Here is a 22,111-nt window from a genome sequence, read left to right as displayed (position 1 = left end):
TGCATTGATTGGACTTGCTTGATTATCGGTAAAGCGACATGCGGAAAGTTTGGACCCAGTAGAAAACTGCCAAGCAATATGAAAATTGGTAGTCATGCGTAACAATAGTTGACAATATTTATTATCAGGAAGTGATCAAAGATGCCGCAAAGATTACGGGTTTCTTAAGACTCTATTATACAATTCCTTTCAGATTTCGTTAAATAAAAGAGCACATACGCAATTTTATCGTGGAAACTGTTCGCACCGCTTTTGAATCGTTGATAACTTACTATAATTTGGAACAGATATATCCTAAAATTCCTATATCCTATAGGAATTTTACTATATTATAAGCTTCAACAGCAGGCGAAAAATATACTTAATTAAGCATTTATGCCGCCTCCTACTATGAAATTAAATTCGCAATTAATCCTGTGGTTTTTTGCACAAATAACACGATAGACTTATAAATAAGTAAAGAAAACCAGAAAAATGTACTAAGCCATTATCTAGGTTTCCTCGAAGAGTCTTGGATTTAGAATCCTACGACAATGGTAGATATATAACAGAATTCAATTTTGCATAATCGTGAACGTCGATGTAGTTACTACTACAAAAACTTGATAATACAGAAGCATATTGATGACGTAGACTTTTTTTGGAACTAAAACATTGATTATCACCTCCAATATGTGGCAAAGAAGCGCTTAAATAAAGGAAACCAATAATGGAAAAAATTTAGTAAATGCGACCTCTAACAGATGCTTACCCAGGGAATATGGGGATACTCTTCTCGTGCCTTGCTCAGTTTGAGGTAATCGGGCCGGAAATCGTGGCCCCATTCGAGAACACAGTGCGCCTCGTCCACAACAAAACGCTTTAATAACTTGAGCTTATTGAGCGCACGACAAATTTCGAGGAAGCCTGTTGTTGCTACCTGCGTATATGTTAGTTTCGAGATAATCATTGTTAGCACATATATATTTTATTTAGAACACATTTCACAAGTACTCTGTTGGTGACTGGATGAAAAACGAGCTGTCTGTCAATTGCTTTATCAAGGCTAGCCTAGGTTCAATCTGACGTCCACCAGACACACGGCTACAAACAAGGCACGTACAGATGCTCGAATGTAAACGTTAGCATTTCACAAACAACAAATAACCTGTTCCGGAGTTACATAGAGAAGCTTGGTCTTCGGCGATAGAGACATCAAGTCACCTCGAACACGTTTCCGGTCAGCGGCATTTAATGTTGAGTTGATCGTCTCTGTTGGAATTTTAAACGATCTGTAAAAGACGGATGAAGATAAAAGTTCCATAACCAAACCGATGATCGCTTTGGTATAAAAAAGGAAAATGTGACACGAGCGTTCACCAAACTTGTATTATTGTCATTATTGTTGGGGTAATAAAGCTCTGTCTTACGATGTTGGACACTGTGTATTGTTTTATTCCTATTATATAGGTAACTAAGGTCCACGGGCAGAGGGCCTGCTACTATCGTCGCTTTAAAAACCATCGCCCTCTAATGTAAAGAAATTCTATAGACTTGCATCTTTACGTTCTGTTTGCCTTTCTAACAAAAAAATCCCTTCCCCGGGATGTTACTCCAGCCATTGGAGGTACTCCTCTCATTTAAATTCTACCATTAATTGCTTCTGTGCTGATTTCCTTCTCCAGCCCAACAAAGCGGAAAATTTCTAGGCGACCAGTTGTAAGATCAGATGGTCGATTTGAAGATGGGCCAATATCTAATTGGGTTGCTGTAGGAATGATTATTATGTCGGGTTGACGCATCATTAGCCACTAAGTAACGCTGATAAACCGCCACCAGAAATGAACAACTAACTTAAAATTGTGAATTTGGATGCGTTCTCTTTGAATCCAACGCCCAAGTTGCTTTCTATCTAAACATTTTGTGTCATCTAGATAATTCATCTATGTCTGAAAACCTTTTAGTTCAAAAAGTCTTTTAGCTCACACTCCTCAGCACATCCACATTTTCTCGCATGGGAAGTCTGCCGTCAATTGCCCTCAGAAACGCTTTCATCATTAATGCATCCGTTCCTTTTTTGCGCGTATTTAGTCTAGGTAAGCCAGGATACGGTTCAGAAGCTTACATAGCAGCAAATCCGACGACACGTGCTTTTTATCTCATGCGTATTCTGCCTGTATACCCTTTACGTACCTTTTCCCTTCTTCTTTTTCTAAATTATATATATTTCTAAAATTATAATGGCCACCCGAATCATAATATTTGTAAAGTACCTCCTTCGACCTTTAGCCAGTACAATCGTGTTGCTTTTGGGTTTTCTTTTCGAAGTAAAGAGTCTATTCTCGCTTTGTGAATAATGTTAAAATACTTATCTGACAGTCAATGGATCCATCACGTGATCCTGTTTTTTATTTCTTTAACAATGAGTACTTTTTTTTTGCTGCGATCCATCTGCAGCTAAAACCTTTGATCGCCTAAATAAGCTGTAAGTAATCGGTCGCCCTGCAGGGTGCGAGCTTTTCCTCTGACGTGCAACAAACTGGTTCCGCCTTAGGTAAGGCGCACTAAAATAAGTAATGCCACAACCTTCTTCATCGCAATTCTGTTTTAAGACAACTACTGTTTGCATGACAGAAATATTTATAATATGGAGCGCCGAGTCATGTCGAGACCGCAAAAACCCAAACTATGAGGTTCTTGATTATTTTCAATTCCAACTATTTAAATTAGTTCCCTTGTCCTCTTAAATTTAGTCTTTTGCTGTAGGTTTTTCCGATGGGAGGGCGATGTATGAGTAATAGTTCGAAGAAGTTATTTTATACACAGGGTTTCCAGTCAAAGTACGGACTTCCTATAAGATGTTTCTAAGACTGTATATTTAATAAAAAGGTATTTTACCGATTTTTTTTTGGGTTAGCGTGTCGTTCCTGTTATAGTTATTCAATCTAAATTCCATTCACCGAAATTACAGCCTCGATCTGGGATACTAAACTACCCGTTAATAATTTTTAAAATGTCCTTTTCGCTCATTTACAAGTTACTTCTGTAGCAGCCGTACGCTAATTGGTGAGAAATATCCTCGTTTCGAAAAGGCCATGTAATTTCTATATCGAAAGTCCAGGTTTGCTAGAAATGGCTTTGAGTCGTTTTAATTTATTTTGATAGGTTAATCTAAATTGTATTTAGGACCCCTACTTTACCCTATGTGAACCTTTTTAAAGCATGGAAAATTTAATAGAGAAATTTAGATTAGAATTGATTTCGTGCCATTTTTATTATTTGAGTAGGTTTGTCTACTGTGACGAGATACGATAATAAGATTCGCTATATTTTCAGGGCAAACTTCAAGCTTTCATTTCGTACAACGAAGTCACTTTCATGGTTGGATAGCGACTGCTGCAAGACACGCCGTCAGAATATCAATTTTTAATAGCGCGTTGCTGTGCTTTCTCTCAATAGGAAACAGATTCACGCTTTAATAGTATTTCCCGAACAGAAAAATCTGGGCTGTGTGCCAGCTTGCAGTAAGAGCCCAAGAGAGCTGGTCCCTTTATACTTTATCAGTAACGAGTCCGTAAACCCACCCCTGAATAAGTGGGCATAGATCCTTTTACGCAAACGCAATACTGATATTACTACGAGAGCTATCGCGATAACAAATTCTACATCACGAATACAAAAGGTCTCGTTGTGTGGACAACGCATAAGCGTGGCCAAGCATTAGTAAATCTGATCTATTTTTTTTTTATTGATATTTTCCTTGCATATAAAATTTGGCCTCTTCCTGTTACTCGGTCTTAAGTGTTTCTGCGATTAGGAATCCCAGAAGTCAACCATTTGCAACAACCATTTGTACAATTATCATATACGTTTATACTATTTAGCATGGTTCATTACATCAGAAGTACCTGATGATGAGTATAATACCTGATCCAGTATTTAATTACAATACCATTTGGTAGAAAAGCCTGAATTATTACCGGCAAAGTCCGGTTATCACTTGCGTTTCTAGGCTCACCAATAGTCCCGCACTAATTGTGTTCACAGAATCCACGCTTATCTGTTAGCGTTTATTAGCTGCTTCCACGAGTTTTCTAAGCAATCAATTTTCACTGTTGCAAGTAGTTCAGCGACAACCGCTGCGGGTGTTGAAGTACTTTCGAAATTGAAACTTTTCGTAAAATCCACTTCCAAGTCACGAATTGTTTAAGAAGTGTCCTGATCGCTTCATCCAAACTTCTGTGATCTGAAGTAACAAAAGCACGCCCTTCACATGCATAAACTAATAAACTTTAGAATTCGCAGTGAGCACATTTTATAACCATGGTCAGCGGGAACTCGCTACTTGATGTGCAATTAGCGTGGAGTGAAAATTGCCTTCCAATGAAGGTTTATAGATTGCAAATGATACATACGTCTGCAATTAGACAGTGCTGACACAACGTGGGGCCGGAATCCTGGTTTATGACAGCCGAAGATCATTTTTAACTCCTTTGTGCTCAGAGATGCTGATAACACATTCTTGTCAGGCCGATAGTCAAACCAAACATAACTCCATATACGAATTAACCTATGCTACAGTTAGAAAAAAAATTCGTAGCAAACACTCCAAAATGGAACTTTAATTCTACTTCGTCGAGCGACGGTTGGTTGACGTGCACGAAGTGTTAAAGTTTTTACCATATCATAACAAAATTGAACTGTCCGGGCGACCTGAGCTCCTTTTTCAGAAAGCAGTCCTCAAGCATGTCTGAGTCCTGCCGCTTATTTGTCTCTACCATCCCACAAACATATCGTACCGTTACGACGCCCCTGAGATACCTCCAGGTTCTATGAATAATTAATAATTTAGTCTTCAGAACATTGTTCCTGGGCTATCCGACATTTTATCTCCTCGATATACTCTCTCGATCTGCTGTCGTCAGACACATTTTCTACGCCATTAGGTCCGCGTTGAAAAGCTTCTACCGAAAATCGTACGATTTCGTCCATCCTATAACGCAATGACCAAGTTGCAATTGCCGATGAAAGTCTCCGATTTGGTCTATATAGCCCCCACACTGTATCAGAAAACCATTTATTATAATATTAAATATTTATCGAACTTTATTCATTCACTTTTGCTGGTAAAAGCCAAAAGCCTCACAATAACACAATATCCCAGTATCATGGAGAGTATATAAAGTTATTCACCACTGCCTCGTGTGGGCTATACGAGTCCTCTTGAGATTATAAAACTATTTTAACTATTCTGACAGATGTCCTAAAGATGGCGTCAGGGAGCAACAAGTGGCATGATATCTATCATAATTTCCTCCGCATCTAGGGCACGTACATGTATCGTTGGGCTCATGGGAATCTAGTTTCCTGCATAGGCTATGGTAAAAGCCACGCATGGCAAAGTGAGTGACGAAATATGTTTAGCCGGTTTGTCCCTTTCCAGTCGTCATTCCTTATAGCATTCGAAGCGAAAAATCGATATCAATCTTCGCGAATTTCTGATTTTTTAAGATTCGTCTCGACGGCTTCCATGGCCGAGAGCTCAAAGCGACGACGTAGGTTCTCAGACATCACAGATCAATCAGCTATGGAATCTGCGAGATGATTTCGGTTCACAATGTATAGTCCCTATGTGCTTTTGAAGAAGGTTTTGATTTGATTTAATTGTTAAATTTTTATTACAAGTTCTTTCCAGATAGCGCATATTTCATACATTACAATCGGAGCTATTTTATCATCCAACAAGTTGAGAGCAATAGCGAAAAACAAACGATGAGGTAATTTGTCGCCCACATGGCCAACACTGTTTTCCTGCATCTTTCGGTGACGTGCGCAGTGAGGAATCCCAAGTACGAAAACTAGTTTACATAAACAAGAAACAATCTGATGAGATACAAGCTGTCAGTGGCCGCTGTCTTGCGTCCCCCTCCAAACTTCATAGCCTCCGTTTTGATCAACTCTATCAATCCTAACCTCGTGACTTCTATATAGAACTCGCTGCACTTTTACCTGTTCGACCCGTATAAGTTGTGTGCATAAAGAATAAGACTGATCTCATTGGCCTTCTCATTTGACTAGGGAGGGCCATCAAGGCAGCGTGTACGATTTCCAAGTAGTTATCCAGTCTATTAATTAGCAGGTTAGAAAGAAACTTTCTTCATTATTCCCCGCCATGACAACGGTGCGGTAGGGTTACGCTTTTCTTTAGAGATCACTAGTAGGGTAGTATCTTTCTACTGGGCAAGAATTGTACCAGTATCTTAATATTTAGCAAATAGTACCCTCTAGCACAGGCCAGAACTACGGCCCATTTAGTATGGTCGTTGCAAACACTATCTAGATCAGCAGCATCCTTATCTCACCGGTTCCAAATACCTTGTATTAGTTTCGCATGTGAAATCTAGCTGCAGGACGTTGTTTGGTATTGAGATATCATCTTTCCACGTTGCAATGAAAAAGGGCACCGCGCTTGGTATCATATCCTTTTAACGCAAACATCTCCAAAAACTGATTTATGAAGGATGGGAAGTTAACTGGGCGAGCCATCGATTTGCTGTGGTGTGGATATCAACTAGAACGTCAACCACAGAAATGGTGCGTTAGTCGTTTGTGTGGTTGATGTTCGGCGATCAAACTGGTCCTTTGTGGTGCACATGTGTCGGTAAATCGTCTTAAAAAGGAAAGCAAATGGTTAGAACTTAGGCTGTACTCCCGCCGTACGCCTGAAGGTAAGTGTAGTTGAGTCATGGCCTATGCTTTCAAGAGGACAAAAGGGTAATACTGTAGATCAGAAAATTTCAATCATATGCTGTACATAGGTTTCGGCACACATCACGTCAGAAACAGAAAAACTTTATGGGTGCGTGTTGGGAACTTGTCTATACCTAGGCGGTGCGAATGAGATTGATGTTTGACAATCTGCGCAGGTGCAACTTGGGAACCAAAGTCTATCTCCATTGGTGTGTGAGCACGAGTACTTGCTTCCTCTGAGAGGGACTGATTTTCACCTTAAAATTTTACTATACATCTAGTTACTAATGTTGCAACTATATCAATGAACTTGTTTTCTGCATGCCCGACCGCAATCCGACAGCGACTTTCTTAAGTCGCTATCAAAGTCGGATCGACTATTCGGCAAGCAAGGTCTGCGAGCATGTACAAAATGTGCGTAATACTGCTCGAGCTCAAATGCTCGATGTCTCCGGCAATGACCAGAGTAGATGCAGAAAGAGAAGATGCACTTCAGTTTTGACGAGTGTGTACGTTAATTCCGAATCGACCAGTCAAACATAGGTTATTACAGACTTAGTTACTGGTCATATAAGCCATCCAAGCGAAAGCTGAGGTCGCCAATATTATGATTGTAGAAAATGAAAATGCCTTTACTGGGGCGTTTCTCTTCATTGCAAGGCAGTGCACGGAATATAAATGAGAGAAACTAAAAGGCGTAGTTGCCTAAGTCTCCCTGAACACTAGGATGTCTATCCTGTTTACGGTTTCCGAAAGGAAAAGTGAATCTCTCACAGTTCTACTGTATAATTCTTGAAGTTTCGGCAAGGTTCAGCCGCGCTATAAGTCGACCTCAGGAGCGGCCGGAGTGATTCAGGGTGTCGCGTACAGGGGGATCGATTCTTCGACGTCAATGCTGCCAGAATTCGCTTAGAAACTCTCGACCGTTGGGGAATGGAATTCATTTGCAATGGCCCACCCGTCTGGTTTAGTGTTGCCATTCTTAACGGCAGTGCTTTAACAGTGACTTCGCTTCGCGGTGGCTTGTCCCTTTGAAGATGACCGACCGGCTGAAGCATCCGGTTTCGGGATCTAGCTGGGCTTACTAGGTTTGTTGTTCAAGACCCCAATATCAAATTTTTATATCAGTCCCTTTCGATATGTATAATCCCAGCAACTATCTGAGAAGCACCTGTATTGTGGACAGAAGACAATTGGCAATGAGATGTAAACATCCGCCGCCTTACTGCACTACAACAACCTACAGCTTTATAGATCCTCCCTATAGGTGCTCCAAGGTATTGACGTTCATTTCTAAGCGAAAAACCCACAATGTCCAACTGTTGTTAGACACTTGGATGCAGCTTTTCGGCTGTAATTATCCAAACAAGTCTGCCACAGCCCTATCAGTACCCTATACCTTACATTTTCGTAGTCAGCTGTCCTAATATGTCCTTCTCCTTAACGATTTTTCAGTATATACAGTTAAAAGTCAAACATATGAATGAATAAAAATACCATAGTAGCTTTCATAATCATCACGTTTTTTTACCACAGTCCTCTGGTATTTCTAGTTATTTCATGATTCGCATTAGCAATGAAAACAATTTTCTGCTTGGACAACTTCAACGAATATTGGCTGTTCTAAGCGATGACCCTTGCCCATGGTTCAGACAACTTTTCGATTCCATTAATTTTAGAAGTTAATATTATTAATTTTGATAACCTAGTTCATATATATCCAGCTTCTAAAAATAAAAGGTTCTTATTATTAAGGAAGGTAATATTATTAAAACAATTCTTTCCATCAATTCTTCCTTTTGCAAGAATAGGAAAAGGTGATGAATGGAAGAAACCAAATATGGCGGAACACCTCAATTAAATTCTGGCAATTTTCGATAAGCCACTAAAGATGCGTGAAATCGAGTGCTGTCATAAGGCCATATGGCTTCTCTTCTATTGTCTATCGCGGGCGTTTTTCTTGGATACATGGGTTATATATCCAAGGAGCTTGATTGTTTAAGGTTTAAACAATCGAGCTGCTCATATCACTTTATAGAAGTAACAGTTTGGTGGTTTGAGAGAAGCTTACAGAAGAAAACTTCTCTGCAATCCAGTACAGCACTACTTTATTTGGGCGGTCTCACTGCCTTAAAGAGCATTACCGCGATTTCATGATCTGCCCTAAATGACAGCATTGCGAGTTACCCACCTCTTGTCATCCGTAACTATTTCTATACGAAGAAGCTTAGCATTTAATTTAACAGATATTCGGTTATGTATACACGGTTCACTAACCAGTCATATCATGCGGAGCGCAGGTGTTTGCTCGATTAATGTAATTGTTGCCTTCTGGATGCCTTGGAACGATCGATTTGAATGCTTCTGTATTTTCTACAATCCGGCTCGTTTCTCGGTTCTTATAACGTACAGAAAAATTTTTAGCGCTTTCACAGTCAGAAGGTAGACCTATACATATATGCCTTTCGATGCTAGATTTGCCATTTCTTGCGAATCACTTGCTATCACTGTATTTGCTATAGTTTTGAGGCTGTATGCTGCACAATTTTTTTTATGAACCTCGTATTCAGCTAAAGTTGACTTTAAATAAACTTTTAAGATCTCCATCTTTAAGGTCTCGCGCGGTTGAATAGCAGACGGTGCCAAAGCCTTCTATTCTATTCTAATCAGTTCTACAAATAAATTAAACAACCGCTTTCCTCTTTCATCCGAATATAAACTAATTAAAAATCCGATGCAAATTTACAAGACAGTGTAAACAACAAGCATCTGCTAAATGGGCCGCGGTTAGAGTATAAGAACCCTGTATCCTAGACGATATGTTCACATATAATACATATCAATTTCTATATATATATAAAAGGTGGTAATTATAAGTTAAGTAGGTTAATCATGGACAAGGTAGCAATAACGCTCAGTTTCGCACGGACGGGCTTCAACAAGAAGGAGGGGGAAGTTCTACACCCTACTTAAATGTACATTAATTCTAGTTTAATATAGTTTAAGAAATGGGGATACGAGAAGCGAAAGAAGAAACCAAATGTAGAAAGAAGTAAATCGAAAAAAAAAAAGAATAAAAATAAATATATAACCTGTAAACCCGGAAGACACTATGCACATGAAACGTTAGCAATCTACTTATTAACGGTTGTATATTTATATATAAAGATGCATTCAAAAAAGTAGCTCTAATGGAAAAGTATTTTTCACAGAGGAGGAAAAGAACTAACTGTAATATTGTAAAAAAAATTTATTTTTTAAAATATGAAGTGCCCACCTAGGCACACTAATAATGAAACACCGCCTAGCGGTGTATGTCACATCGTTTGCAACCAATATCAATAAACCAGTCAGTAATTACACGACTCTTATGCTGTGCATCACTGTTAGGTTTCAACCATGTCTTCTACCAACTTGGCTATTGACTTCGCTACAGGCATCGGTAAGTCTCTGAGAGCGTTGGTTAAGGTTGGGCATGACAGATTCGTAAGGGTCACGTTTATTGTACCTTTTTGCGAAACCCCAGAGAGCGACTTTCTCCACAGTCCTGTATGCCTATCTATGTGTTTCCAGCAGGAACTTTTCCTATTTAATTTCGTCTCAATGAGCCGGCTTGTAACCATGGATTTTACCGGGGAGGCCAATAGGTTCGGTTTATTCTTCTTGTTGCTCTCAGAGCTTTTGATATAATACTTGCCGAACTATTGGCATCGTTTGCTCTTCCTTAAAGCACCGCTTTCCGCCTTAAAATTTCCACCGCTTCGATTCCGTCTGGCGACGTACCCTATGAAAGCAGTTTTATTGCCACTACAATCCCTTTTGTCCGCTCCTTTTGTATAGTGTTCATTGCGTGAGCAAGATTTGTGTGGCTGGGAAACAGTCCTCTCGCCGGTTTCTCCATCAATTCTCTTCGAAGCGTCGGTTGAGCTGTTTTCGTTTTGACCATGCGAATATTATAGGAGTTACCTAGAGGTAGTTTCCTGCTTCGCATTTGCAAATACCTTTTTATTTCCCCTTTTGCTTTTTCTAATAACTAATTTGAACTCCTTTCGCGCAGCTTGGGATCTGTGCGATGTATCCTTAACACATGTTCGCTTTCTTTTTACACTAGCTAAAAAAATACAACCTAGAAAAAGACCGTAATCAAGAAACACTTACCAGAACTAGAAAGAAAAAATAAATCCCACGACGGTTACCTAAGTTCAACCGAAAGTTGAAATTCAGTTAAGTGTCTAATCAATAATAATAATAACAATAATACATAACGGTTTCTGAAGTGCATTACAAAAGTACAGAACAGATGAAAACAAGATATTTATCAGTGGAGTAGGTGAATTATAAATAGGCCAATAATAGCGAATCGTAAAATTTAATAGTGTCTCTGCATTGTGCACCGGTTTACCGTTGTCGTTCTGAAGTAAAAAAAAAATCACAAATAATAGTTTATCCTATTTTTACCGGAAACTAATATATCCTAAAATTAGAACTTTTTGTGACGCGTACCTTGCATGTGTAACTTGATTCTCCATTAAAGCTATCAATGGAGTGACCACTACAGTGATACCCTTCTCATCTGCCGCACAGGGTAACTGGAAGCATAACGACTTTCCTACAATGAAGCATAAAACATTATGTATAATAGTGAACAGTAATAATGTATGCATGTTGGTACCTATATTGTAAGCTCTAGAGTAAACATTTACAGCAATATTTGACGAGCTTTCATGGCTCAGAACAGTAGAGTTTAATCAAAAAAAGTAAAGAACATATGCTGCATTGACAATTCCGCGACGCATTTGATTGTTATGTCAGATTTATGATAAGTTTTATGAATTTTTTTAACCCCAAGCCACAATTTTCTATATATCATTTTTTTAATCTGACCCAAAATGACATTTCTTTTTCAAATAATATTATCTAATTCATGTTTCTTACCATTGTTTTCTATGAAGCGTAGATTTCTTTCTCTCATCTATATATATACCGAAACCAGTAAAATTACGAACTTTTTTAACTCTATTACAATAAAAAAATGTTTCATTCTAAGTACTACCCATAGATATTATAGATTTGGCGACGACGACAGGATGCGTAGATTTCTTGACCGGCCTGAATGGTTTACTAGAAGGCCCACACTACCCATTGTCAACACAAAATGACATCTATGCTATGCTTAACAACGGAAAATATTTGTCGATGCTACATTTAGCCGACACACATTTAGAGGTTAAAATTAATTACGACGCCAAGGAACTATTGGCAATGAATACTCCTAAAGATATTTAGCGGTACAATCAGCTCCCGTTCGGTATAAAAATATTATTTTTATACCGAATGGGAGCTGTTATTTTCCATAACACAATAGATAAAACTATTCATGGATTAACTGGCGCATCAGCCTATTTAGATGACACCGTGGTCACTGGCTCTATGATTTCAGAACACAATGAAAGGCTGATGGTCACTAAGGAAGTTTCGCCCGAAAAATAAAGTTCCTTGAAACGTACATCAACTAGTTATATTTTATTATTATACCATAAGATCGTAGATGACAGAAACCGAAAAAAAAACAAATTGTTGTAAACATGCTTCTACCTAAAAATGAGTCAGGACAGCCGTTACTCAGGTCAATTACACACTGTTCACCATTTGTAAATAAACTAAGAGAAATCCACAAACTTCTTATGTTGGAATGGTGAGGAGAATGTTTGAAGCGCCTGAATTAAACTAAAATATCTTATGATGAAACCTTTTACTAACAATGATCCCTAACTACCAACTATAGTCGCAGCTGATGCCAGTCCTTATAGCATTAATACCGTAATACCACATCAATCTCTAGATGGGTCGGCACAAAATATGTTAGTTGCTTTTTAAATAAACATGAACAAAACTTCGTACAAATCGAAACAGGAACCCTAGCACTAATTTTTGCCTGGCAGGCATTCTGAAGAAAGCTTTTACTCACCGACCATAAACCACTACTAACCACATTCGGTAATCAAATAAATTTTTACCTACACGGCTTAACTTAAAAAGATGGACAGAACTTCTTCCAGGATACCCCTTCGAGATTTAAAATAAAAAAAATTGGCAAATTCAACAATGACTTATTACTAACCAACACATTCGCAGAAAGTCTGAAGATAAAGTTACCGCATAGGTTGAAAGAGAACTCGCTAAAGTTCACTTGTTGAAATCATAATTGTTTACCGATAACATTGTAAGATATTCGCTATAATATCTGTCGATGTTTTCAAAAGAAATCACAATTAAATACGACACATATAATTCCGATGCGGCTCGTAAACTTTTTTAATGTGCTATGTAAGTTTTCTAAACTTTGCAGGAATTACGTCAGTAAAGCTTCTCCTAAGAGAAAAACTGAAAGCAGTTTTTTTTTATTTTTTCGATCTCAACGTGTGGCAAATAGAAAATGCATAGGCACCGGAATTAATTATCAGAACCGGTTCTAGCAAATTGTCATGTACAGAAAAAAAGTGGAAAACAAAAAATAGACGCACCATGTCCATCCACTGTAGATAAAGGAAAAACCGTTTTCGAATATTGTGTTAGGAACGGTATCAACACATCAAAAAACGTGAGTCTGACGACTTGACGGTCAATGTAGTAAATGTTCGTAATATTAATTGAAGACTCTTGTAAGATAACAGGATTATTATTCTTGAAGACAAACCGTGACTGAATTTATAAATTTTTTTATAAATATGAATTTATAAAAGAGCAAAAACTCATCTTAAAAGGAAGGAAGGAATGACGTATATATATGTATACATATATATAGCTAGTAAAGGTTAGAAACGATTCTATCTACTAGACTTTCGTCTTATTCTAAATAGAAGCCATAAATAACATATTTCGTTTTTATTATAACATCTTTTAATATATACATTTAGAGGAATTCAAAAGACCATTTTGTTCCTAGAGTCACATCCGTACGAGTTTGATGTTAACTTGGAAAAGTTGCTTGCAGACCGAATTTGTTGAAACTTAATTACCATTATTAAGCACCTTAACACTTTAAGATGCATCGTTTTCGAACTTTCAGAATATTTCAGAAATAACAAATCGATATTTTCGCAAATACAAATGTATATTAGCATTATATTCTGTTACAGTCATTCCTTAAGTTGTTTAAAGGTAACTTACAATTATAGTAGCGTTATACGTGCTTAGCCTAAAGAATTACCTTCAGTGCTTGATAATTACACCTATAAAGTTACCGACAAAGGAACTAGCAAACATTTACTAATCGAAACCTTTACATATAGATGCAAATATTTGTGTTAAATTGCGACACACTTTATAATATATACCTTTCGCACTATGAAATATATAATGACCATTCAGTAAAGATATTTGCACACATAAACAAAAATCTTTTTATCCAGTAAATTGAGCTTGAAGAGCTATTCATGTTATAAAGACATTTCACGGTACTCGATTCAATTATTACTATGAAAATATGAAAAATAATAAAATTATAATCCAAACGCCCTTTCTTAACTCTGTTACTTAATGTTAACCTACATATGTAGTGTACATATATAGGTAGATTAGTCGGTTTTCATTATAAGTATTTTATAACTTACCAGCTCCAGTGGGCATACAAACAAAAACATCTCGTTTGCCACCATATATTTCGTAGGTAGCTCGCTTTTGCTCAACACAGCGAAACTCCTTATACCCAAAGGTATTCCGTAGCACTTTACCTAAATCTGCCGTCATTATTGCATAGATTGTATACGGCAGTAATCATCTGACACGGTACAAAACATCACACGATCTTTTTGTTCTTGGGGGTTGAGCTGTTTTGTAAGATAAGCTCGTTACTTATGGGGCCCACCCGAACAGTTTCTATTTTCGAATCGCGCGCCAAACGTGCCGCTATAAAAGCGGGCGTTTTCATCCGCAGCGTACTGAAACCGATACTTTCTTTGCAAATTTCCTGTGATATTTTTATTGATTTAAGACGTAATTCAAGATTTATTGTTTGTGTGAAGGTCAATTTAAAAATTTAACTGTGTTAATTGTATATTACCCTGGGAAGTTAAAATACTTCTTTTCTTCAGCGAACGCTCACCCCCTGGATTATCAGTGATCTCAAAGTGTCTTGTTGATGCCGTTTTACGATAAATAGTCAATGTAGCTGTCTAGAGCGGACGCCAATGTTGTGTTGCCTTTTAGGTGTCAAAACCCTAGTAGTATAAATAATAATAAGCATAATAATAAGTCTGTGTTCTGTTTATATTCTATTTGTAGAGTTTATATGGGAACAGTGCGTTTGCGGAACCTTAGACAGATCGATATAGTGTGAAAGTAGCTGCTCGCTGCATGTACGAGCGAAGCTTTGTGGCCAGTATGCGGTCGTTAGTGTAAAATGTATCTTCCTGTCTTCTTCCAAACTTGATCTGGTCTTAATCTATACAATACATCCGGAACAATGACGTTGCTGTGCCTTTCGGTTTCATCTCAAAGAAGGATTGATTTAATGCTTATTGTGTTCATGCATTGTATCGCGCTATGCTCAGGTCATCTGCTTGAAGATCATGGGCGTTGCGAACCCATCACGATTCCTCTTTGCAAAGACATCAAATACAACACGACAATCTTTCCTAATTTACTTAATCACCAGAAACAGGACGACGCCGCAACCGACGCCCACCCGTTCGTACATCTCATTAAAGCGAAATGTTCACCCGACCTGCAGTTCTTTCTTTGTACTGTATACGCACCCGTGTGCACAGTACTACCTCATCCTATTCCCCCCTGTAGGCCATTATGCGAACGCGCTAGGAGCAAGTGTGCACCTTTAATGGAGAAGTTTGGATATAACTGGCCCGACAACCTCAGCTGTGAGCAATATCCAATATCGCCGTCAGAAAAACTCTGCGTTGGCAATGAAACCGAGCCGCACGATCATGCTACTACCTCGTCTCCGATGTTCGCCGGAAGTGGTACATATTTAGGTTACAGGCCTTCAAGTCGACAAAATTCGACGAAAAATCATGGTTTCCTATGTCCGAAAGAATTCACAGTGCCTAGCAGTCTAGAATATGTATTCAAAATCGGTGGCAAGGAAGTGAAGCACTGTGGTATGCCATGCTATAACATGTTCTTCCGCGGCCATAATCTCCATTTAGCCCGCTATTGGATTGGTTCCCTAGCGATAATTTCGGCTGTATCATCGCTCTTCACTGGGTGCACTTACCTCATCGATACCCGACGGTTCCCCTATCCCGAGAGACCAATAATTTTTCTAACGCTTTGTAATTTTATGGTAGCGCTTGTGTACATTGTTGGTTTTCTCCTAGGCAAACAGATCGCGTGCAACGCACCCTTCGCTGCACCCAATGGTGAGCGTAATATCCGTATGGAGCACACGATCGCACAAAACAACAAAAAAGAAGTATGCACAATCATGTTTATGGTTTTGTACTTTTTCTCGATGGCAGGGGCTCTTTGGTGGCTTGCTCTAACCTTGGCTTGGTTCCTAGCGTCGGCCTTGCATTGGAGTCAGGAAGCCATCGAGTCGCTAGCGAGCCATTATTTCCATATGATCGCCTGGTCACTTTCAGCCATCAAGACAATCATCGTCTTGGCCATGGGAAAAATGGAAGGTGACCTTTTGTCTGGAGTATGCTATGTCGGTATATGGAATATGGATGCGCTTCGAAATTTTGTGCTCATACCCATGTTGTTCTATGTTATGCTCGGAGTTCTCTTTTTATTAATTGGTGTCGCATCGTTGTGTCATGTTCGGACGGTGATGAAGCACGATGGAACTAAGACGGATAAACTTGAGCGACTAATGGGCAGGATTGGACTTTTCTCGTTGCTTTATTTAATTCCCACACTCACAGTGCTAGGATGTCTTTTCTACGAACAGGCCAATCTCGATCGCTGGCTTCTATCTTGGCAATGGGATGTCCATCGTGAAGGTAAGCTAGAATTTGAGTTTCAAAATCAGTTTAATTAGAATATGATACTTCAATCAAGACAACTGTTATGGGTGACAGAATATTGGCCCGTACGAAAAAGCAACCATCTGTTATTAAATATTAAGATCTGACGCGTAGTATAAAAATCAATGAGTAAAGTAAAATATTTGACATTGAGCATAGCACAAAACCTCTCGGTTCGCGTAAAAAGACGCATTAACTATTTTTGCTAAGAAATTTCATTTATATCGCCAACAGTCAACCATATCTGTAGGAATATTCAGCCATCGTCTTGAAATACAAAACACAATTTATGATACCGAAAGGGTAGTGAATTTCAGTGTTTGATATTGAAGCCCAAGGAAGACTCATGATCATATGCGACATTTTACGGCGTTATACATCAATTTCGTTAGCTACGAAGTATTTGAAGAGTTACAGGCTTAGGTAACTTTAAGCATCGATGTCTCACAAATGAAGGTCACTAAGCGTGTGAGGTTAGTGTTGAAATTTGGAACTGGCAGCACTTGAACATAGTTCTCTTGAATCTATAATTGGGAATTGTATCCTTTTTTTTTTTTTATCAGTTTCGGGTACTTGTTTTAGGCATAAAGTACGTGGGGACTTATTAAAACTAAAATATCTGTCTATTCGAACACACACAAAACTCCACAAAAAAGTACTTTCGAACAAGTTGGACAACTCATTTTCCGTGTACTCAAAAACTGGGAGATGTACACTGTATGGCGTTGATTATAACGGGCGCTCAATGGGTTAAGGTGGCAAAATAGTGACTCGGCATACTTGGCAAAGAACAAAAATATTTTTGCTGACATTTGCCAAGTCAGGCAATAACGATAACTTACAAAAGTCAAGAAAATTATTTTTTTCCTTGATGTGTCAAAATTCATTTGTCATTTTTTATACCAGATAAACGTTTAAATATTTCAGTTGTATATATACACACACACACACACATATATATATATATAAAGAGCAGGGAGTCGCTTATTTAAGCCGCCAATAATGACATGCGTGTGATTTCATTAAAAAGGAAACCATAAATGTTGAAGTCGAATCTTGGTAACCAACGGGTCGAGCCCGAGACATTCAGATGCATAACGAGTTTTAATAAAGCAAGACACATTTCATGTCCCATGAAATTCTGCCCGGTATTTAGTCGAAGGCCGTAATTAGAACTTTGGGTCTTCGCACCCTTAGTACGATGGAATTACTATAGGAAAATAAATACTATTAAATAGGCTTAAACGGCATTTTTTCTGATTTCTAAGGTTCGCGTACCCCAGACCTTATTAACTTGAAATCTAAATTCAGTATTGAAACACACCTATTCTGTGGTGTATATCATCGGTTCAATTTGAAAATAATCCTGTCGAATTTATTACGTAAGCAACAAATAGTGTGGAGTTTTTTTTGTTGTATGTTCATCCATATATTATATTGGATGTGTGTGGTGTCCTGACAGGACTACATATAAGCTAGCCGCAAGGATAAATAAATTTCTTACGCGTTATGCTGCACTTTTTGATTCTTTTACTCTAATTTTATTTAAATCTATCGATATATTATAATAGTATTGGTAGCCAATGGGTAAATATAATCCTGCGATAGGCCAAACAAAGCCGGTTCTTATCAACAGTGTAATTCCTTCACACGATCAGGTGCTTATACATTTTGGCGCGTCGACTTTATGACTGAATGCCTGTAAAGTTAGGTCTTCCCTTGCAAGATTGAAACAGTGTCACGTTATAGCATAACAATCATAATTCGGGCGCCGTTATTTAGCGAATACAAATGGTTTCAAGTTGAACCGAGCATTTTCTCGCAGGGAAATGTCGGTTAGCTATCTTGTGAGCCATATCGACCAGTATGAAACCGACCAAAAAGGGTTCTGTAAACGCTGCCACATCCAACATTTTTTAGTCTACTTTCAACGAGGTTGACTTTTTGAATGATAGAAAAATTCATTGCTATTGAAAACTAAAACCAGCCTAACTTCAGTACTCAGTCTATTCAAAAAAGGGAGCATTGGATCTTTACTATCCTTGCATTAGATTTAAAATAATTTGGAACGTCATGATTGCAGTCAACTTGTACAGCTTGGAAATATTTTCTGCCTCCTAGAGTTTTTTATTGCTTATTTCCACAACAGTCTCTTTTGTCTCAGCGCTTTTTTCTCTGTTGTTGAGTAAATCGATCAAATAATACTTCGCTATACTTATTGAATCTTATAAAGCAAACCGGACCGAGGTTTCGTACCAAACCTTGATTATAACACGTGTCTTTGCACGCGCAACATGTGTGAGTCTTCGTCAGTTTTTTTACATGAGAGGTGCTTTAGGTGGAAGTATTTTAAACTCTATCAATATTAGGTTTTTTTTTCATTGGGATGTCGCTGGGATGTAGTTGGGATGTTGCTGAAAATTGATTTCCATTGTTGCAGAATTCGAAGGCTGGTCAGCTATTTTGATTAACACATCCATTGAAGCAGTTCGGCACATTGCGCTAGAATGCTTCGACCCTTCATTTTCCACAAAAAAAAAGAATAGTTATTTAGCCGCTCATAAAATTGATTGCTCACCTGTGACCAAACCCTAGTTACTGCAAAAATTTTTTAACCAAAACGCCGGAACTTTGAATTTTAGAGTTAGCGGGAAATTGAGGTTAATTAAGAGTGGTTTAAGGGGTGACGAAGGTAAAAAGATATTACGTTCTACATCGTACTTAACATATCTATGGGGTGTTTTTTTCAACAACTTTTTAGCGAACAACAACTTAATTACATTCAATAAAATTATAATAAATTTTCTATTCGAATCATAGATGATGCTCCACATAGGTTGCCATTGTTGTGTTTTTTAAATAGCAAAGTAAATAGCAAAGACATTATTAACACAAACGGTAATTTTAATATCGAGCTCATACCAGTTCACTTGTATACCTATTTCCTTCGCAATATTAAGAAATAGAGCGTTCGTTATATATTCCATTCCACATCATATTTCTAACATCGTCCTCTTGTATGTTTTCTAACATGCGGGTAGATCTCCACAGAGGGCGTGATGTAACGCGTTCTGTGGTATGACTTTTAGCTGACTTTTAGTTAATTCGGACAAAATTTAGCGGCTACTCAGTGTACCTTATGCTAGTTGATAAGCATAATGGACTCTAAGCAAAGTGGATCATCTTGCAAAAAACGGTTAGGTACTTATTTATCTTTTACTTATTAAATTTAGACAATTAAGACAATTACCTGCAAAAAGGAAACCTAATTTTTGTACTTCCTGGTTTGCAGTATGTGCATTAGCTGGAAGCAGCCTAGGTACTATACCAGTACGGTTACAAAAATATTAGCCAATCACAAGTCAGCCGAACGTCACACCACGGAGCTCTGCAGTTCAGCATTAGGGTCTATGGAAAGAAAATCTTTCGTACTTATTAAAACTTAAAATGTGTTGTAGACGCCTTATTTTCGCTGAATCATGCGCGTTATAGATTTACGAGTTAATACATATAGCTACCATATTAACATTATCCTGATACCATCCTGTTGGGTATATAAATAAAGCCAATGAAGATAAATAAAAAAATTACTAAACTCAGGAACACATAAAATGGTCTAGGTTTAAACCAGACATATTAAATTGTGCGCTGGCAAGTGCCATCTCTCTGCAACAATACGTGACGGCAATACCAGTTGCCAAACTCGGAAATATTTAGGTTCGGCGCACAGCGGAAAAGGCGTCTACGGCACTTCAACGACTCATCCCACGCCACGTTTCACAATAATTCGACAAGTATTTCAAGCTTTGTAGGGATCCCCGAAAGAATCGTGGTTAGCGGTAGACCCTCATTCTTTCATAGCACCATCAACAACATTGAGGTGTGAGTATTCGTTGAGCTTACTAGCCCCACTCTTAGACTCCGCTACGAACCATTCCGAAGAATGTGTCCACGTGCGTCAAACAGTCCACAAAAGGACGTTCTAAACCTCCGAAAATTCAAAATTTCAAATTGAAAAAAAATTCAAGACACACTTTCGTTTTCTGCTAAGAACCAGCCATTCTACATACACACACAATTTGTTATACCTCTAGAAACTTAAGTTCTGGCCAAGTTTCAAGACAGAATTCTCACATAGAAAAAAATATGTTAGGTCTGAAAGAGCTTCCTCCAGATCAAACTTCAAAATACAATTCTTACATTGAAAAAAAAATCGAAGACTGGCGGCTCAGTTGCAGGACGGATTTGCTCATCAAAGGAAGTTATTAGAAGTCAAAAGCAAAAGGTCAATATTCTTACAGAGTAGGAAGTTGTTAGAGCTAAAGACCTAAGTTACGGTAAGCTTCAAAGCAAAATTCTCAGATGGAAGGAAGTCGCCAGAACTCAAAAATCTAATCCTGGTCAATTCAAAGACCTCAGTTGGGGCGAAGGTTCATTCAAAGTATTAACGCCAAATACACAAGATTTGATTAGAATAATTATACCTCCTCTCACGGATATCCTAAATTATGAGACCTTCATTTATACGTTTTCGTAACTCGTTCTTGAATCAAACCCTTCAGTGAAATCAGTGAAGAGACGAGTAGACAAAGGTGTGTCAGACCTAGCCTAACCACCACTAATCGGCTTTTCGGATGTTAATCCGAAAAGCCGATTTTTACCCAAGACAACGTTTTTTTTTTGAGAGAATTCCTTATATTCATATATCGCGCAAAAGATAAAGAATTGCACATCATGCTGATTAGTTTAAGACAAATACTAATATATAACCGCCGCTTTTTATTTGTTCTGCATTAGTTAATTCATTCGTAATAAAAATAAGTCCATATTTTTTCGGACTATAAGACAGTCGCAAAAACATAGAAATCAATGTCCTTGGTAAAAAAAACAAAACGAAAGCTCCCAACTCGCCACTTTTACTACTTCATGGTGCGTTCACGCTTAAAATGAGATTATTATTACTGCCACAGTTCCGAGGCACGCGACACTTTTATGTGACAAAAGCAGTATACATTATGCTCACAATATTGTGGTCGGTGATATACGGTCCCACGTACGTGCTACGTTTTTCGAGTCGAGGAGCGCTAGGGTGTTGTCAAAGGATCTATTATTTTGATACATATTTCCGAAGAGACATAGCATAGTGGGGAAGAGTATTGCAAAGCTTAGCCCCTTCGACCAAGCGACAGATGTAACCTTTTAGACGTAAAAACATTTTAGGCCATGTCTCATCTTTAAACCGATTTATCCACTAGGTGATTAGAACATTGCCGCTCACTGACGAACTGGACAACGATTCCTAACGCAATATACAGAAGTATATCATCTGTGAAGAGGAGCTACTGTAACGCGCTTCGCGATCCGATCGTTAAGCAGTAGCTCACAGAATTTTCCTC

General features: G+C 38.2%; 2 protein-coding genes across 5 annotated transcripts in view; one reads left to right on the top strand and one right to left on the bottom strand.

Moving 5' to 3' along the window:
- LOC111251294 (ATP-dependent DNA helicase Q5-like) overlaps positions 1-14,602 on the bottom strand; it is a 68,867-nt gene extending 54,265 nt beyond the window's left edge. Inside the window, exons 1-4 of one of the 4 annotated variants that reach the window (XM_022807735.2) lie at positions 14,343-14,602; positions 11,233-11,338; positions 1,148-1,271; positions 752-919 (exon numbers count right to left, since the gene is read on the bottom strand). In XM_022807735.2, coding sequence (XP_022663470.1) covers positions 752-919; positions 1,148-1,271; positions 11,233-11,338; positions 14,343-14,478 — 534 coding nt within the window. In that variant the 5' untranslated portion in view covers positions 14,479-14,602. Of the gene's footprint in view, positions 1-751; positions 920-1,147; positions 1,272-6,354; positions 6,535-9,006; positions 9,026-11,232; positions 11,339-11,664; positions 11,717-14,342 lie in introns of those variants that run through there. The other 3 variants (XM_086991657.1, XM_086991658.1, XM_022807736.2) reach the window with 3 other exon arrangements.
- Positions 14,603-14,734: 132 nt separating this feature from the next.
- LOC111252088 (transcription factor p65-like) overlaps positions 14,735-22,111 on the top strand; it is a 52,395-nt gene continuing 45,018 nt past the window's right edge. Inside the window, exon 1 of the mRNA XM_022809489.2 lies at positions 14,735-16,691. Within this exon, the coding sequence (XP_022665224.1) occupies positions 15,194-16,691 (1,498 nt within the window). The 5' untranslated portion in view covers positions 14,735-15,193. The remainder of the gene's footprint in view (positions 16,692-22,111) is intronic.

Source organism: Varroa destructor, unplaced genomic scaffold, assembly GCF_002443255.2.
Source record: "Varroa destructor unplaced genomic scaffold, Vdes_3.0 BEIS01000005.1, whole genome shotgun sequence".
NCBI classification, from domain to species: Eukaryota; Metazoa; Arthropoda; class Arachnida; order Mesostigmata; family Varroidae; genus Varroa; species Varroa destructor.
The sequence above is the reverse complement of the archived record's forward strand: the minus strand, read 5'-3'. Positions and strand labels throughout refer to the sequence as shown.